The sequence below is a fragment of the Pipistrellus hanaki genome, assembly GCF_964339955.1.
Source record: "Pipistrellus hanaki genome assembly, chromosome: 2".
Classification (NCBI taxonomy): domain Eukaryota; kingdom Metazoa; phylum Chordata; class Mammalia; order Chiroptera; family Vespertilionidae; genus Pipistrellus; species Pipistrellus hanaki.
Genome location: NC_140504.1, coordinates 199,280,588 through 199,295,994, shown reverse-complemented (window position 1 = coordinate 199,295,994; position 15,407 = coordinate 199,280,588). Strand labels below are relative to the sequence as shown.

At 68.4% G+C, this 15,407-nt stretch overlaps 2 protein-coding genes across 3 annotated transcripts; one reads left to right on the top strand and one right to left on the bottom strand.

Moving 5' to 3' along the window:
• The first annotated feature begins 107 nt into the window (after positions 1–107).
• RER1 (retention in endoplasmic reticulum sorting receptor 1) lies at positions 108–8,785 on the top strand. 2 transcript variants are annotated; one of them, XM_084874322.1, is made up of 8 exons: positions 117–269; positions 2,905–2,992; positions 4,264–4,368; positions 5,397–5,496; positions 6,533–6,611; positions 7,406–7,541; positions 8,017–8,148; positions 8,292–8,785. In XM_084874322.1, exons 2-7 carry the CDS (start codon positions 2,912–2,914, stop codon positions 8,104–8,106), a joined length of 591 nt encoding a protein of 196 aa, XP_084730448.1. In that variant the 5' UTR covers positions 117–269; positions 2,905–2,911; the 3' UTR covers positions 8,107–8,148; positions 8,292–8,785. The 2 variants fall into 2 exon arrangements, with proteins under 2 accessions (XP_084730447.1, XP_084730448.1); XM_084874321.1 differs by having other exon boundaries at positions 108–269; positions 8,017–8,785.
• On the bottom strand, positions 8,744–14,451 carry PEX10 (peroxisomal biogenesis factor 10). The gene is made up of 6 exons (XM_084874320.1): positions 14,286–14,451; positions 13,656–13,736; positions 12,899–13,293; positions 11,569–11,744; positions 11,359–11,494; positions 8,744–10,248 (listed from the first exon to the last, which is right to left on the bottom strand). The coding sequence occupies exons 1-6, from the start codon at positions 14,395–14,397 to the stop codon at positions 10,180–10,182; spliced, it is 969 nt and encodes a 322-aa protein (XP_084730446.1). The 5' UTR covers positions 14,398–14,451; the 3' UTR covers positions 8,744–10,179.
• Positions 14,452–15,407: the final 956 nt, after the last annotated feature.

Sequence of the window (15,407 nt, the reverse complement as noted above, 5' to 3'; positions counted from 1 at the left end):
CGCGCCTGCGCCTGCGCGGCACAGCGCATTTCCGGCGCTTACGTTCTTTCCGCCGGGAAAAGGCGCCCGCACCGGAAGCGGAAATGGTTGGAGGCTCTTGGCTCCGCCCCGGCGTCCATCTTGGAAGCCCGGAGGCGGCGCCGCGCAGTACAGAGCGGAAGTGCTAGTCTGCCCCTTCCCGGACCGAGCGAAGCGCCGGCGCGGCCCCTGCCCGCGTCCTCCTCCCCGCGGCCCTCGGAGACCGCGCTCGGCCGCTGCAGAGCCGCGAGGTACCGGCGGGCGGCGGGCGGCGGGCGGGGCGGGATAGGCGGGGCAGGAGGGCCGGGCCCCGGGTCGGTGGGTGATCGGTCCTCCCTCCCGCCGCGCGTCTGGGAGGGGCCGCCGCCCGCCCGGTGGTGCGGGCCGCCGCGGTCCTCCGTCCCCGCGCCGGTGTCCGGTGTCCGGGGGGCCCGGCGGGAAGGCGACGGGCTGCAGTCGCGCCGCTCGAGATGACACGTCGGTCCCAGGGCACATCCGAGGGCGCCGCCGTCGGCCGGACCCTGTGCTGAGGCCGGGCCCCGGAGCTGCCCGGAGCGGCGCCTCGGCGGGGCTGTGCGGCGGGGCCGGGCGCCGGGAGGCCTCGGCGGTGGACGCGCTCCGCTGAGCGCACGCGGTGGCCCGCTCGGGTGCAGCGAGGGGCCGGGTGGACACCCCGGGGTGGTCACGCCGGGGCGGGAGGAGCCCTCGGCCGTGCGGGGCAGCCGACGAGGGCTGGACCGGCATTTCGGCGGCGGGAGCGGCGCCGGAGGCCGCAGGAGGACGAGGGGCGGGAGGCAGCCGCGCTGGCGGAGGTGGGAGCCTGCGCTGCTCACTGCGAGGAGAGGGGACCCGGAGACGCCCGACAGGCTGCACACAACCCCAGCCTGGTGCTCGGTCCCGCTTTGTGTGTGTGACTGAGAAGAAAGCGCTTCAGTCCAGCTGACAGCTTACCCGCCGCCTGCTGGTCCCAGGCCTCCCGGGCGACAGGCCCAGCCAGGCCCCCTCCAGGCCTGCGCTCCGTGGAGGAAGTAGAGAGAAGCCAGGAGGGACCGGGGAGAGGTGACTGTGCGTTGTGCTGAGGGCCCGGCCAGGACCAGCCCTCGGGTGCCAGGGAGGCCTCGGGCCGCGGTGAACCCCGCCTGGAGGAGCACCGGGGTGCGGGGATCAGGCTGACGGGCTGGAATGTGGCCCGCCCTTGGCGAGGAAGCCGCAGACTCGTATGCTGAAGGCAGCGCGTTTGACTCCAAAGTTCACATCCTCCGGGTTGTTGACATGTGTGTCTTGGAGACCGGGCTGCTGGTCAGAGGCCGGGAACGGGCCTCCAGGCACCTGCAGCGTCCTTACCGGGCAGCAGATGCTCTCTGTCCGGCTCACTCTGGCCTCGGTGTAAGAAAAACCACTTCCGTGGTGAGAAGGTGCCGCTTGGGACCATCCGCCAGGAACCGCAGGATGGCGACTGCTGGGATGCGCTCCTGCTGCCTGGTCAGCTCCTTAGGAAACGCGGATTCTCCCCGGCGGACGGAGAGCTGCCCTCCGGGACCGGACGACGGGAGGGCCCGGAGCGGCATCCCGTCCTGGTCAGCCCTGTCTCTGTGCGTCTCCCTGGAGCAGAGGGCACCCCAGCCTCCAGGACACTCCCCGGCGCCCTGCCGGCCGGCTCCTGAGGCAGAGGGGACTGCGGTGACCTTTTTTTTTTTTTTTTTTAAATATGTTTTATTGATTTTTCACAGAGGGGAAGAGAGAGGGATAGAGAGTTAGAAACATCGATGGGAGAGAATCATCGATCAGCTGCCTCTCGTATACCCCCTACCGAGGATGTGCCCGCCACCAAGGTACATGCCCTTGACCGGAATCGAACCCGGGACCTTTCAGTCTGCAGGCCGGCGCTCTACCACTGAGCCACACCGGTTTCGGCGGACTGCGGTGACTTTCAGTGGAAGTGGTGACTGGGAAATGTTTCTGTCTGAGACCCAGGACCACAGCCCAGCTGCTGCCCTCGCTGCAGAGAGGACGTCCTGCGTGCTCCTGGGGCGACAGCGTGTTGGAGCGCGGGCTCAGCCGGGGGAGGCGGGCAGGTGCCAGCGGTGAACGGAGGGCTGACGGGCCCCAGACGCCTCAGCCTGTGTCCCGTCTGGGAATGAGAACCCTTTCCCAGATGAGGAGCGGGCCATACCGCACAGCTCAGCGGCCGTGGAGACAAACCGCTGTGATGGGGGAGGTGCCGCCTGTGGGCGGGGGCAGCGGGGAGCTTAGGGACAGCAAGCGCCTGGGTCCCGGGTCCTCACTCGGAGGACCGGGCAGCGGCCGGCGGGCCCGTGCTCCTGACCTCGGGCAAGGCGCTCGCTGCCTAGACCTGCTCGTCCGGTGAAGTCGGCGATGCTGCCCACTCGCTGGGTTGCGGGTTCTCGCAGGCCCGTCCCCAGCTGTTGAAATAGTCATGAGCAGCTAGCATTACTCCACCTGCCGATAAGGAACTGGGGCACAGAGCTGACCCCTGGTCGGACGCGGCCATTCCTCTCGGAGGAGGGAGGATGCGGCCTGAGGGGACAGGAGAGCCCGCTGGTGTGGCCGCGGAGAGGGGGCTGGGCCAGAGGAGGGCGTTCAGGAGCCAGGCTGTGACAGGAGCAGGTGCTGGAGGAGCGGCAGGCGTGGGTGCGGTGGCCCGGCTGTGGCAGGGCGGCTCTGGGTGACGTGGAGAAATGAAAGTCCACCCAGGGCTGCTTTGCATGTCACGTGTCTTCCTGGCCCTCCACCAGCCGTGTCACCTGCTGTTCTGCCAGGCAGCGCACGGAAGGCGCCCGGCAGACGGGTGCGGGGAGGCCGGCCATGGGTGGCACGAGGCCCAGCCGTGCCTCTTCCTGGTTAACAGCGTGTGCGCTTGCTCAGTTACAGGATGTCCGAAGGGGACAGCGTGGGAGACTCCGTCCACGGGAAGCCTTCTGTGGTGTACAGGTTCTTCACACGCCTCGGCCAGGTGGGTGCCGGTGCCTGTGCGCGTTTGCACGGAGCTGTGACTGAGGTGTCCTGGGGCGGGGGTGTCTATGGAGCGGGGGTAACGGGGGGGGGGGGGGGGAGGGCGGGGGTGTCCTGGGGCGGGGGTGTCTGTGGGGTGGGGGTGTCTGTGGGGCGGGGGTGTCTGTGGAATGGGGGTAACGGAGGGCGGGGGTGACTGCGGCGGTGGGGGTGTCTGTGGGGCGGGGATGATGGGGGGGTGGAGGTGTCTGTGGGGTGGGGGTGACGGGGGGGTGGGGGTGTCTGTGGGGTGTGGGTGACGGGGGGGTGGGGGTGTCTGTGGGGTGGGGGTGACGGGGGGGTGGGGGTGTCTGTGGGGTGGGGGTAAGGGGGGTGGGAGTGACGGGGGCGGGGCAGGCAGGCACAGGAGCCTCGCACTTGCTCTCAGGACCGGCTCCTTCTGTCAGGAGCCGTGTCTTCTAAGGGGCCATGGATGACCCTGGGCTTTGCCACATACTTGGTTTCTGGGTTGTTTTCCAACCTTTAATAACGAGGAAACCATCTCAGCTTCCAAGTGGTACAGACTGAGCGGCGCCCCTTTCCAACACCTGCCTCTGCACCGTGGCCCCGCGCCGTGTGCACGCCGTGCTGGGCAGCGTGGGCTGGGACAGTCTGTGCGGCCAGCGGCGCCTCCACGGTGCCCAGCACCACGCGGTCTCCGTCCCGGCGGTCAGCCCCGGGCGTCTGCGCGCCATGCTGCCCGTGCCGTGCTGTCCGTGTTAACGTCGAGGAGGATTTGAACAACTCGACGGAGTGGGGGAGGGGCCTGGGTTCGCACATTCTGTACCTTTATGAGCGGGTGAAGGTTTTCACAATTAAAACCTAAGTGTTAAAATTGAGCAATTTCAAAAGAAAGTTGGAGACATGCTTGCTATTATACATGCATGCGTGCATACATGCGTGTGTACATATAAACTCAAGTTCCTCTGCAGACTCCACGGCTGCAGGTCCGCCGCCTGCGCCTGCGCCTGCTCCACTGTGCCGGGCGGGGCGGCCCCGGGCCAGTGGGCGGGGCACTGTGGAGTCCCGTGTTCCTGCCTCGGCTTCCCCGCCGGTGCCAGGACATCTGCTCGGTGTGTGCTTGCCCTGCGCTGGCCCTGCCTCCAGTTGTCGCCGTAAACGGGCCGGCTGCCGCCGCTGTGCTGCCCGGGGTGCTCAGCCTGGGCCCGCTGGGAGGTGCTCTGCGGGCGGTGGGCGGGCGGGGCGGGTGACGCTGCGCTCCTGTCCTTGCAGATCTACCAGTCCTGGCTGGACAGGTCCACACCGTACACGGCCGTGCGATGGGTGGTGACGCTGGGCCTGAGCTTCGTCTACATGATCCGGGTCTACCTGCTGCAGGTGGGTGTGAGGCGAGGCCGCGGCCGGTCCTGAGCATGTGCTGGTGCCTGCTGTCCGCCTCGCGGGCCCTGGCTGTGGTGGCTGCCTGGCCCGAGGCGGGTTCTCTTGGGGAGGTGGGCTGGTTCCCAGGCTCAGGCCGCTCCGGGTTCTCTCTGGAGCGGCAGGTGTTTCCTGGCCTTGCCCGGGACGGAGGAGGGCATGTCCGCAGGTGGACACGGCGTTTGCTGGGCCTCTCCCGGACGCAGAGCGGACACTCCCTCGGCGCTCCTCCTGGCTGTGCCCGGCCAGGCAGCCACGGGCTCCGGGCCAGCGCAGCGGGAGGGCCGAGGACGGCCGCCTGCGGTTCGCGGTGAAGTCACTGCCGCTGGGTTTAGTTCTGTTTTCAATCGGAACTCGGTCCGTTCTGTGACGTAAAGAACGAGCCAGGAACCTTGCGTTAGAGAGTCCAGGCGGGGTCATGTGACTGTCCCAGTCACACCTGGTGGCCCCTCGGCCTGGGCCTGTGGAAGCTGTGGGCGGCCACGGCCTGTGCACCGGCTGCTTTCTGACCTGAAGGGTGGCCGGGCTCCCCAAGGGGGCTCAGTGCAGGGTTCCTCCGCCTCGTCTCCCGAGGCCGTGGGGCTCCAGAACACTCTTAACTGCATTCTTGATTTCCGGATTTGTTGGTTCTGGTTTCTCCTGGGATTTAGGAAGGCTCTCAGTGTGTGTGGGGACAGGTTCAAGGTGCAGCGGGGCTGTCAACAGTCACAGGCAGACGGGGCCCAGGCACTCGGCTGTGAGGACCCTCCCTCTGCGCTCCTAGGAGCCGGTGGCTTCAGGATTTGGGCATCTCACTGGCCCTCTGGCTTGTCTTCTGAGACACAGAGCAGGAACTGTCCCCATGGACGGTCGCCACACTTTGCTGTCCCTCGTGACCCCCTCCGTGAGGGACGTGTCTGCTCTGAGTTTGGCCGGCGGACCGGTCTGCGGCCGGGCGAGGGCAGCGTGCCCCCGGCGCCTCCGGCCTGACCTGCGGGCTTCCCTTCCAGGGCTGGTACATCGTGACCTACGCCCTGGGCATCTACCACCTGAACCTCTTCATCGCGTTCCTGTCTCCCAAGGTGGACCCGTCCTTGATGGAGGACTCAGGTAGGCCCCCCGCGGCTGCAGGGCCCTCCGTCCTCCGGACACAGGCCGCGGCGCCTGCTCCGAGCGCCGTCCTGGTGCCGGTCGTGGGCTCCCTGAGCCCCTCGGCCGCGTCGCTGGGTGCGCCCTCTCACCCCGAGGCTCGGCGAGGAGCTGTGAGGCCGCGTGCAGAGGGGTGCAGGGTGAGGTGGACGCCCTCCGGTCTGCTCCCCCGCAGCCGCCGGCCGGCTCGGAGGCACCTCCACCTCGTCAGGTGGGCCTCCCGTAGCCAGAGCTTCCACGGCAGCAGCTGGGCCCGAGCCCCGGGCCAGCTCTGTGGGTGGCGCCCTGGTTCCCGGCCCTGGGCTGAGAGGGCTCGGCCCTGCTGCTCCGGCTGGTCCTGGGCGGGCGGGCAGCGGGGAGGGGTGGGCAGCGGGAGGGGCGTCCCTGTCCCAGCACCTGCCCGCCTGGGGGCGCCCTGGCTGCGGAGAAAGGGCCGGCGTGTCCTCGCTGTGCAGTGCTCACCCGAAGCCCCTTCTCTGCAGACTATTGATCGGAGATGTTGCCCCTAGCGGGAGGGGGAGAACCTGAGGCCGTGTCTGCGGCCGCAGCTTCTCCAGCAGCTGCACCTGCCTCGGCGTGGTGGGGGTGGGGGTGGGGTGGGGTGGGGTGGGTGGGGCGGGCGGGCTCAGCCCCCCGCAGACGCCCGTCTCCTCGGTGTGGTGGGGGTGGGGTGGGGTGCGGGTGGGTGGGCTCGGCCCCCGAGGACGCAAGTCTCCTTTTGCCCCTCAGTGTGGTGCTGGTGGTGTGTGCGGAGGTAACCCAGGGGCAGCTGAGTTTTTAAGAAACTGAAACCCGTGCCAGTTCTTCCCGAAGGGTTTCTAACGGGCTTTCTGTAGTAGCGGGCTGAACTCTGGCTGGAGGCCCGCTCTCCTTGTTCGGGGGGAAGGTGTCGGGCGGGTGGGGAGGGGGTGTCGGGGGAAGGTGGGGGGGAAGGTGTAGGTCGTTGAAGTAAGAGGCGCCAGGTGTGCGCCTTTGCTGATGGCGCTCTGCCTTTCAGATGACGGCCCCTCTTTACCGACCAAACAGAACGAGGAGTTCCGGCCGTTCATCCGGAGGCTCCCCGAGTTTAAGTTCTGGTGAGTGCCCCCGGAGCGGTCCTCGAGGCTGTGGTCCGCCTGAGGCAGCGGGGGGCGTTTTCGGAGAAATGAGCGCGTCGTCACTGGTTAGAACAGGGCTCGCCCCAGCAGGAGCCCGTGCTCGCGGGCGGGGAGGCCAGGCCCCTGTGACGGCTGCCTGGCCTCTCCCAGTTGAGGCCAAAGGTCTTTGAAACGTGCAAAGAGGTTTTTCCAGGCAGAGCCTCCGGGTACGTTGCTGACTCGCCCCGCAAAGGGTGGGCTGTGTGGCAGTCTCTCTCCTGCTCCCCTCTGGTGAGGCAGCCGGACAGCTCCCCTCCGCTCAGGTGTCCCCGCGCTGGGCCGCCCGGGGAAGTGCTGGGCCCGGGGACGAGGCTGGCTGCTCCCCAGACCCCCTAGAGGCAGTGACTTCTGTGAGGGGGACCCCAGTCGGGGTGGGGCTCTGGGCCCTTTGTCTTGAACTTTTGGGTCAAAACCTTGAAGGACTGAGCCACCGTGTGGGGGGCCTGGTGGCGCTCAGCGTGCTGGGACTGAGCGTGACATGCCGGGGGTGGGGGTGGGGGGTGGGGGGGGTGGTACCTGGGAGCCCCGCGGAAGCTGGCCTTGCTCTGTAGGAAGGGGAGCCAGGAGGAGGGTCAGTGGGGCCGTGGGCCAGGCTGCATGGTGGAGCCCTGGTGGTCCCTGGGGGAGCGAGTCAGCACCCGCACTGCGGTCAGATGGGGGAGTCGGGAGCACACGGAGCTGCGTCCGGCCAGAGCCCATGTCAGATGCTCCCTCCCCTCCCCCCCATCCCCCAGGCACTCGGCCACCAAGGGCATCCTGGTGGCCATGGTCTGCACCTTCTTCGAGGCGTTCAACGTGCCCGTGTTCTGGCCCATCCTGGTCATGTACTTCATCATGCTCTTCTGCATCACCATGAAGAGGCAGATCAAGGTACCTGGGCCCGAGCCCCCAAGGCGGGGCCTGCACAGCGGCCACAGCGCGTGGGGGGGCCGGCGGCATGGGGAACCGCCTCGTCTGCGCGGGCGGCAGGAAGCTCTGCAGGCCTGGGGCGGGGACACGGGCTCGCCCCCTCTGCCTGGGGTTCTGGGCCACGGCCGGTGTCGGGAACGGGCCGGGCAGACAGCCCTGGGCTGGGTGGAAAGGTCCTGGTGGTGCCCTCCTCCTGGCACGGCGTCCTGTGGGTCAGAGCCAGGACCTGCCCGGCAGTGCAGGGTTATGCACACGGACCCTACAGCGGCCTGGGCAGACCACCTCCTGTTGCCAGGGCGCCTCCCGGCCCGGCCCCTCCTGCTCTGGGACCTTTCCCGCCCGGACCCGCCCCGCCCCGCAGCTCTGGAGGGACCCTGGGGTGGAAGCTCGCTGCCGGAGCCCTCTTATCGCCTGACGCGTGTCCTTCTGTCCCCAGCACATGATCAAGTACCGGTACATCCCGTTCACGCACGGCAAGAGGACGTACAAGGGGAAGGAGGACGTGGGCAAGACGTTTGCGAGTTAGACGCCGCCCGCCGCCCTCGGAGCCGCGGCGGTCTGAGCCATTGTAACCGCGCCTTCTTTCCACATAAAGTAGTTGATGGCGAGGGAGTCGGATTTTCTTTGTAAAAGAGACTTCACTTATTTGTTACTGAAATAACGGGTTCTCAGGAAACTGCACTGAACCTGATTGCATTGATTCCTTTGCAGTGACGCCAGGTGTAACGGACAGATTGGGAGTCGGGCTGGGCCGTGGCCGAGGGGCTGGGGGCGAAGGACCGAGGAGGCCGCGCCCAGCCCAGCGGGAGCAGAGCCACAGCGGGAGCCGCGCTCACAGGTTTGCAGGACGCCGGTCCCAGCCGCCTCCCAGCCGCCCTCACCAAGGCGGTCCCACGGCCTCATGACTGGAGCTCTGTCTTAGCCACATGATTGCTGCGGGGCCTGGAATTATAAATATATATTATATTTTAATTGTTTGGATTATTTTGACGTTCTTTCATACGTAAAGAGTTGCTTGGTTAATTGAGTTCCCACGCGGCAGCCCCACAGCAGCGAGCGGGAGGCCCAGTTCTGTGGGTCCCCGGCTCTTTCCAGGATCGACGCGGACCTGCATGCCGACTTTCTGATGTACTGAAAACAGATACTCTGACCCTTTTCCTAAGTGACTTTTTAATTCAAACTTTATTAAAGACGGTGTCCCCTTCCGCACGGAGTCTTTATCGAGAAGCGCCCGCGGGACTCTGCCAGGCACAGGGTGGGCAGAGCGAGGCAGGGCGGGGCAGGTGCGGAGCCGGGGGTCCTTCCTCGGGGGTCGGGGCTCAGACTCGGGCTGAGCAGCTGCCCGTGTCCTGGGGTTCTGCCATCGGGTGTGGACGGTTTCTTGGCCATTTTGCCCACCTGGACTTGAGCTCCTCCTGCTTTCTCACCCGCCTCCCCCCAAGGATATGTGTCCATTTGATTTGATTTGAGAGGAGGGGGGAAGAGAAACATCGATGTCAGGGACTCCTACGGCTGCCTCCCGTACGTGCCCCTGGGATCGACCCGAAAACCCCCTTGGTGCACGGGACGGTGCTCTCGCCGCCGGAGCCGCCGGCCAGGGCTGCTCTTGCTCGAAGCGGAGTGCTCAGCCCTCCCCCTGCCGCTGCGGAGCCTCGAGCGGACGGCCCGAGCAGCATGTCTGCGGCCAGGCCCGGCCCTCACCTCGCGCACCGTCGGCCCAGTGCGCGCCAGGCCGGCGTGGCGGGCGGCTGTGCTTGGCCAAGTGTGAGGATTCTGGGCCGGTGGCGGCCACCTGGGCCCTTGGCGGGAGGTCTCTGCTCAGTGGCCGGTCAGCGGCCATGACCGTCATTCCCTCGGAGAACAGCGTCTGTGGCTGGACAATTCCCTCTAGGGAGCGGCCTGCGTGGCCACGGCCCCAGGCCCTTCTGCACTCCAGCGGGTGCCACGCAGACCCGAGGTCCTGGCCGGGGGTGGCCCCACCCTTAGGGCTCTCAACACGCCTCCTTCTGTGGGTTTGGCTTTTAAGGGGGTTTATGGCCAAGTTCTGTCTCTGGTGCGAGTTAAACGGTTTCAAACCTGACAAATACAGTGTGTGGCTGTGGCAGGAAGTAGGCGGACACAGGTGGCGGCTGTCCTAGTGCCAGACTCGGAGGGGGTCTGTGCCTCAGTGTTAAGAAAACTTCTCAGGCAAGTTGGCTCTGCCCCAGCGGGCGCCCCCGTGGGGGGAAGGGCCTCAGAGTCTGTAGGGACCAGGACAGACCCCAAATCCTAAATGGAGAACAGACTTGACATATGAATAAAGGCTGGTGTGGTTCAGCGGTTAGAGCTTCTGCCCACAGACTGAATGGTCATGGGTTCGAGTCTGATCAAGGACATGTACCTCGGCTTCAGGTTTGATCTTGGCCCAGGTAAGAGGCAACCAATTGGTGTGTCTCATGTCCATGCTCTGTGTCTCCCCTTCCCTCCACAGTCTGAGGAGATCCTCAGGCGGGAAAGGCACCTGCTGGACAGGGTGTGGGCGGGCGCCCTGGTCTCCACGTCTGTGAGGGCTGTGCCTGGCGCTCCGCAGCGGCTGCGGTGGCTCTGTCTGTCTGTCCTGTCACCGGAAGTGCCGCAGGTAGACCAGCTTCTGGGGAGGGAACCTCTCCCTGCACAGGGGACACTCCGTCTGGGGGGAGGGAGAGGTCACATGGACTGTATCCCTGCGAGGCCACTGCGCCCTCCCCACCGGTGCCACACCGGCATCCATGTAAGACAGCCAGCATTTCTCCAAGGCCTCCCGCCGGGAGGGCCGTCACCCCGGCCGGCCTGCCCCTCAGTGACGGGCGGGGGCTGACACCCCGGGGCTGCCTGTGCCCCTCTCCGTCCCATCCCTGATGCCGGGCGGCCCACCCCAAGACCACCTGGGTGCGACCAGGTCAGCTCCCCTCCCGCCCTGCAAGGCCGGCCGCTCGCCTGCCAGGCACCCATGGGGCCCAGAGCGGGGACGGGGACAGCAGCCGAGCCTGGTGAGCCGTGAGCACCATGCCCCATGTTTACCTCCTCACCCGGTGGCCCTCCCACTCCCCTCGGCCCGCCCTGGAGACGCCACGAAGGTGAGGGGCCCGGGACCGGCCCCCTGGGTCAGCAAGGAGGTGAGAGGCTCTGCTGTCACCCGGCTCCCGCACCCTCGCCCTGCGGCCCGGGCTCCCGCACTCTCACCCTGCGGCCCGGGCTCCCGCACTCTCACCCTGCGGCCCGGGCTCCCGCACTCTCACCCTGCGGCCAGGAGCTCCCTCACCCTCACCCTGCAGCCACGAGCTCTCGCACCCTCGCCTTGCAGCCCAGGCTCCCGCACTCTCACCCTGCGGCCCGGGCTCCCGCACCCTCGCCTTGCAGCCCAGGCTCCTGCACTCTCACCCTGCGGCCCGGGCTCCTGCACCCTCGCCCTGCAGCCCGGAGCTCTCGCACCCTCGCCCTGCGGCCCAGGCTCCTGCACTCTCACCCTGCAGCCAAGAGCTCCCGCACGGCCGTCATTGGGTTTGGGGCCTGTCTGGCTGGAGGGGTGGGTTTGGCGTGTGTGACCAGGAGCCACCGGGGAAGGGACACCTTCCCAGCAGCGCACGTTCTCGGGTGCTTTTGGCAAAGTGTCCACACATACGGCAGCCGTGGTGCCTTGACTCCGAATCCGACCCCGCTTACCAGGGCTTTCAGACACCCCTGCCCCCCAACCCCCGCCCGCCAAGCTCAGGGTGGCCGCCTGGCGGTCACGGCGGGCCTGCGCTCGGGGCGTGCTGACCTTGGTGTCGCACCACTGGGTGATGCACTCCCAGCAGAACAGGTGGCCGCAGGGCGTGGCTGTCGAGTGCCTGCGCTCCTCCAGGCACAGGGTGCACAGCGAGTTCCGGGACACGGCTTTCTCCTCCGTGAGGCTCCTGTGGGTGGGGGAGAGGATTGAGCCCCCAGGTCCTTGCTGAGCACCCTGAGCCCTGGGGCCGGCCCTGCACACCTGCGGCGAGACATCCTGCGGTGCAGCTTCCACTCGCGCTGGGCGCGCTGCCTCTGCCGGAAGCCGTACAGCTGCAGCCCCAGGGACAGCGCCAGGTGCAGCAGGGAGACCAGGCCCAGCAGCCGGTAGCTCGCCCGGGCCCGCAGGTCCTCTGCCGGCGGGCGGTGGAGGCGGAGCTGCCAAGGACCCCCCGGAGACGGTCACACGACCGGACAGACCAGGAGGCCAGCCTTTGCCTGCACTCACTGTGCGTGTCCTGTCAAATGAGCCCCCCCTCAGTGCCCACAGGGAGGGAGAAGGGCAGGGCACTTCCCAGGGCCTGAGCACAGGGGGACAGTCAGGGCGCTACTGGACAGCTCAGGGCTCGTCCCAGCACAGAAGCCAGAAGTGTGCTGACCACGCTGGCTGCATGTGAGGATGTGGGGTGGGGACATCCAAGGATCCATCTCAGAGAGGCGAGGAGCCAGCAAAGAAGCCTGAGAAAGAGCACCCTGCGGGGCGGGAGCAGCTCTAACCAGCTGTGTGGCAGGAACAGGTGCCCATGCCACTGGTGTGACAGGTCAGCAGCCCCTCCTGCAGCCAGTGACGGGGAGGCCACGGCCCGCCTCCCTTCCCTTGGCTGGGGATGAGGCAGCCAAGCCAGCAGACCGGCCGGGCCTGGTGCCTGGCAGAGAAGAGCCCAGCAGAGGGCAGAGCCTGGGGCTGAGCCTGAGTTTCCGGGCTCCTGGTCAGCAGCTCAGCAGCACACAGCAGCACGTGGGGACGTGACTGGACCCACAGGGGAGGCACCTGCCCGGGACCTGCTGCTGAGGGAGGTGGAGAGGGGCAGGGGAGTCGGTGTAGCTTTCTCAAAGGGAGCGCCATGCTGAGAGCAGCTGTAGAGGGGGCCGGAGACCCTCTGTGGGCAGGCAGGTCCGGGGGCAGCTTCTAGGCAACTGGGACCAGGGGACTGGGACAGGAGGCTGTGAGCTGTCGCCCAGCAGAGCTGGCGGGCAGACAGCGGGACGCTGTCAGCCAAGGCGCTCACATTCCTCAGGAAACACCTACACGTGACCCACAGTCAGGGCAGGCTGGGAGGTGTGGCCACAGGCCTGCGTTCCAAGTACAGAGCAGGCGCAGGGCCTGGCACCAAGCGTGGCCCCAAAGGCAGACGTGCCCGACCCTCAGGGTTTGTGGAAACTAAACTTCCCCCGTTTTTGTTTTTTAGCAAAATGTGAACCAACGAAGCCCAGTGGAGGGTGTGGCCAGCCCGTGTGCCGGTCCACAGAGGCCCAAGGAGCCACCTCCACGCAGGCAAGCCAGGTCCGGCCGTGGGCGCGCCGGCACTTACGTAGGTGACGCCCGTGAGCCGCTTGGCCAGGTGGTAGAAGGCGCCGTGGATGTAGAACCAGGCGACGTGCAGCCGGTGGAGGCAGCCCAGGCCCTGCCTGAGCACCAGCACCGCCCGCAGCAGCGCCCTCCTCTGCGGCTCCGGCAGGGCCGCCACCTGCCTGTGCACCCAGCGCCGGGCTCCTGACCGGCCCCTCGAGGCGCCGGGAGCCGGGCGGGCGCCGTTGCCGTCGGCCTGCAGCTCCTGCTCCAGGTGGAGCAGCGCCTTGTCCAGCACGTAGGGCAGGACCGTGTGCAGCGCCACCAGCACGCCGCGGCGCAGCCTCTGGGGCACCTGGCTCCGCGACGGGTCCACCTGCACCAGCCCCACGTACTCCTCGCCGAGGGTCTGGTAGCCTGGGGGCGGGAGACACGGGGAGGGGCTGAGGCAGGCCGAGTTCTCCTGAGCTCCCGAGACGGGCTGAGGCAGGGCCCCTCTCGGACCACGGGGTCGGCGGTCTCCATGGCACCCGGGGACCCAGGAGAAAGGCCCCAGGGACACAGAGAGGATGAAAGGAGGAACCCGACAAGACAGGTGCACGGCCGTCAGAGCTCTGAGGCCCTGTGGCTCCGGGCCTGGCCTCCCCTTAGAGGGTAGGGTTGTGGGGTCCGGCTCCGAGGAGGCAGGGAAGCACCCCCGGGAGCTGTCAGCCCCCCTCCTGTCCTCTGGGCTTGGCGTGTGTTGTGGCCCTGGGTCCTGGGTCCCACGGGGAGCCCACCTGCAAGTGTGGTGAGGCCGAAGTAGGCCACGTCCGACAGCAGCTCGAGCTCCTTCCTCCACTCCAGCCACTTCCTGGCGCCTGAGAGCAGAGCAGTATGTCACTGGGGGCTCAGGGGCTCAGTGAGGTCCTCCGGCTGTCCTCGAAGCGGAGACTGTCCCAAACGCACACCCTCTCCCTCCACCGGCCTCCGAGCGGCCCATTCTGCTCCCCCTGCACCTGCCTCACCAGGCCCCGGGTCTCCCCAGTACCTGCCCACCCGGAGTCCATCTCCCCCCGGATCCTCCTGGGAAGTGTCCTGGCGCCGGAGGGCCACAGGACAGACTGTAACAGACCGAGTGGCGGCCCAGCGCCCACCCTGCTCCCCGCCCTCGTCCGGCCTCGGCAGTTCCAGGGTCCCAGGACCCCCCGCTCCCAATTCGGAGGCCGGGCACGCCAAGGCCCACTCTGCAGGGTGTTCGGGTTCAGTGAGTTATTCGTAAGGCGCCCACTCGCGCCCGGCCCACCCCCGGCGGCCGGGCGCCCACGGCCTCGCTTCCTCCTCCGGCAGTCTGGGGGTGCGACGGGCGGGTCCGGGGGCGCCCAGGACCACCCACGGGCCGGTCACCGCCAGCGGCGCCTCACGCTCACCCGCCAGGCTGTGCAGGGCGCTGCCCGCCGCGCTCCGCAGCCCGCCGCGGTAGTAGTCGTCCTTCTGGGCCGCGCGGACCACCTCGGGGGGACTGGCGGCCGCCGAAGCCATGGCTGCGGGGACCCGGGGACCCGGATGGCCACGCCCACACGGCGCTGCCTGATGACCGGCTGTGCGTGGGGCGCACACCTCGCGTCACGGATCGTGGGGCGGGGCCAGGCTGGGGCGGGGCCAGGCTGGGGCGGGGCGGGGGACAGCCGGGCTCGCGGGTTCGGATTGGGCGGTGAGAGGGGCGGGGGCGGGCGATTGAGGGGCGGGGCTGCGCGGGGACGGGAGCGGGATCTTGTTGGGCGGCTCTCGGGCTCCGATTGGGCAGTGAGAGGGGCGGGGACGGGCGACCGAGGGGCGGGCCTTAGTGGTAGGCGGGCCATCCGGGGGCGGGGCGGAGGACAGCCGGGCCCGAGGATTCGGATTGGGCGATGAGGTGGGCGGGACAGGACGGGGGCGGGGCCCGCCTCCAGAGGCCAGGGCTCAAAGGGCGCCGACCCGCGGGAGCCTGGCGGGCGCCGGGCGGGTCCGGGTCCGAGGGCGGTCTAGGCGGGTCCGAGGGCGGGGTTCCGGGTCTGAAAGCGGAGCCGCTGCTCCCGCGCGCGTGGACTGAGCGGCGGCCTGGAAGCCAGAGGCGGTGTGACCCCCCGCGAGGCGGGGAAGCCTCGCCCGCCTCCCGCCCTCCGGGCCGCCCGGACCCGGGACTGAGGAGGGCGGTCCCGCGCGGGGCCGGCTCTCCTGCGCTGATGCCCTCCGCCGGCCCCACCCAAGGGGCTCTGGGGACCCGGTTTGGGAGCGGGGGCTCCGAGGCTTGGGGACCAGGGTCCGTAGGACCAGACCGGCACCTCCGCTCCCCGCCCGCTGCCCGCCGGAGCGCAGACCCGGGGCGGCCGGGGCTTGTCAGGGCCACACCCCGGGGGGTTGCCAGGGGCACAGCCTCAGGCTGGGCTGAGGGCCGGGAGGAGGGACAGTGGGAGAAGGCGGGGGTGGGGGTCAGAGGCCGGAGCCTCAGTGCCCACGGCCACCTGTGGGGAGGCAGGGCCCAGCGTGGCCTCGGCCGGCTGCCGGCAGGG

Bases quoted from the DNA above. Each gene is read 5' to 3' on its own strand.
- RER1 (XM_084874321.1), top strand. From the start codon at position 2,912: ATGTCCGAAGGGGACAGCGTGGGAGACTCCGTCCACGGGAAGCCTTCT. The intron at 5,497-6,532 runs GTAGGCCCCCCG...TCTGCCTTTCAG, and splicing joins GTCCTTGATGGAGGACTCAG to ATGACGGCCCCTCTTTACCG. The intron at 6,612-7,405 runs GTGAGTGCCCCC...CCCATCCCCCAG, and splicing joins CTCCCCGAGTTTAAGTTCTG to GCACTCGGCCACCAAGGGCA.
- PEX10 (XM_084874320.1), bottom strand. From the start codon at position 14,397: ATGGCTTCGGCGGCCGCCAGTCCCCCCGAGGTGGTCCGCGCGGCCCAG. The intron at 13,737-14,285 runs GTGAGCGTGAGG...CTCTGCTCTCAG, and splicing joins CGCCCTGCACAGCCTGGCGG to GCGCCAGGAAGTGGCTGGAG. The intron at 11,745-12,898 runs GTAAGTGCCGGC...GGTCCTTGGCAG, and splicing joins GGCTCACGGGCGTCACCTAC to CTCCGCCTCCACCGCCCGCC.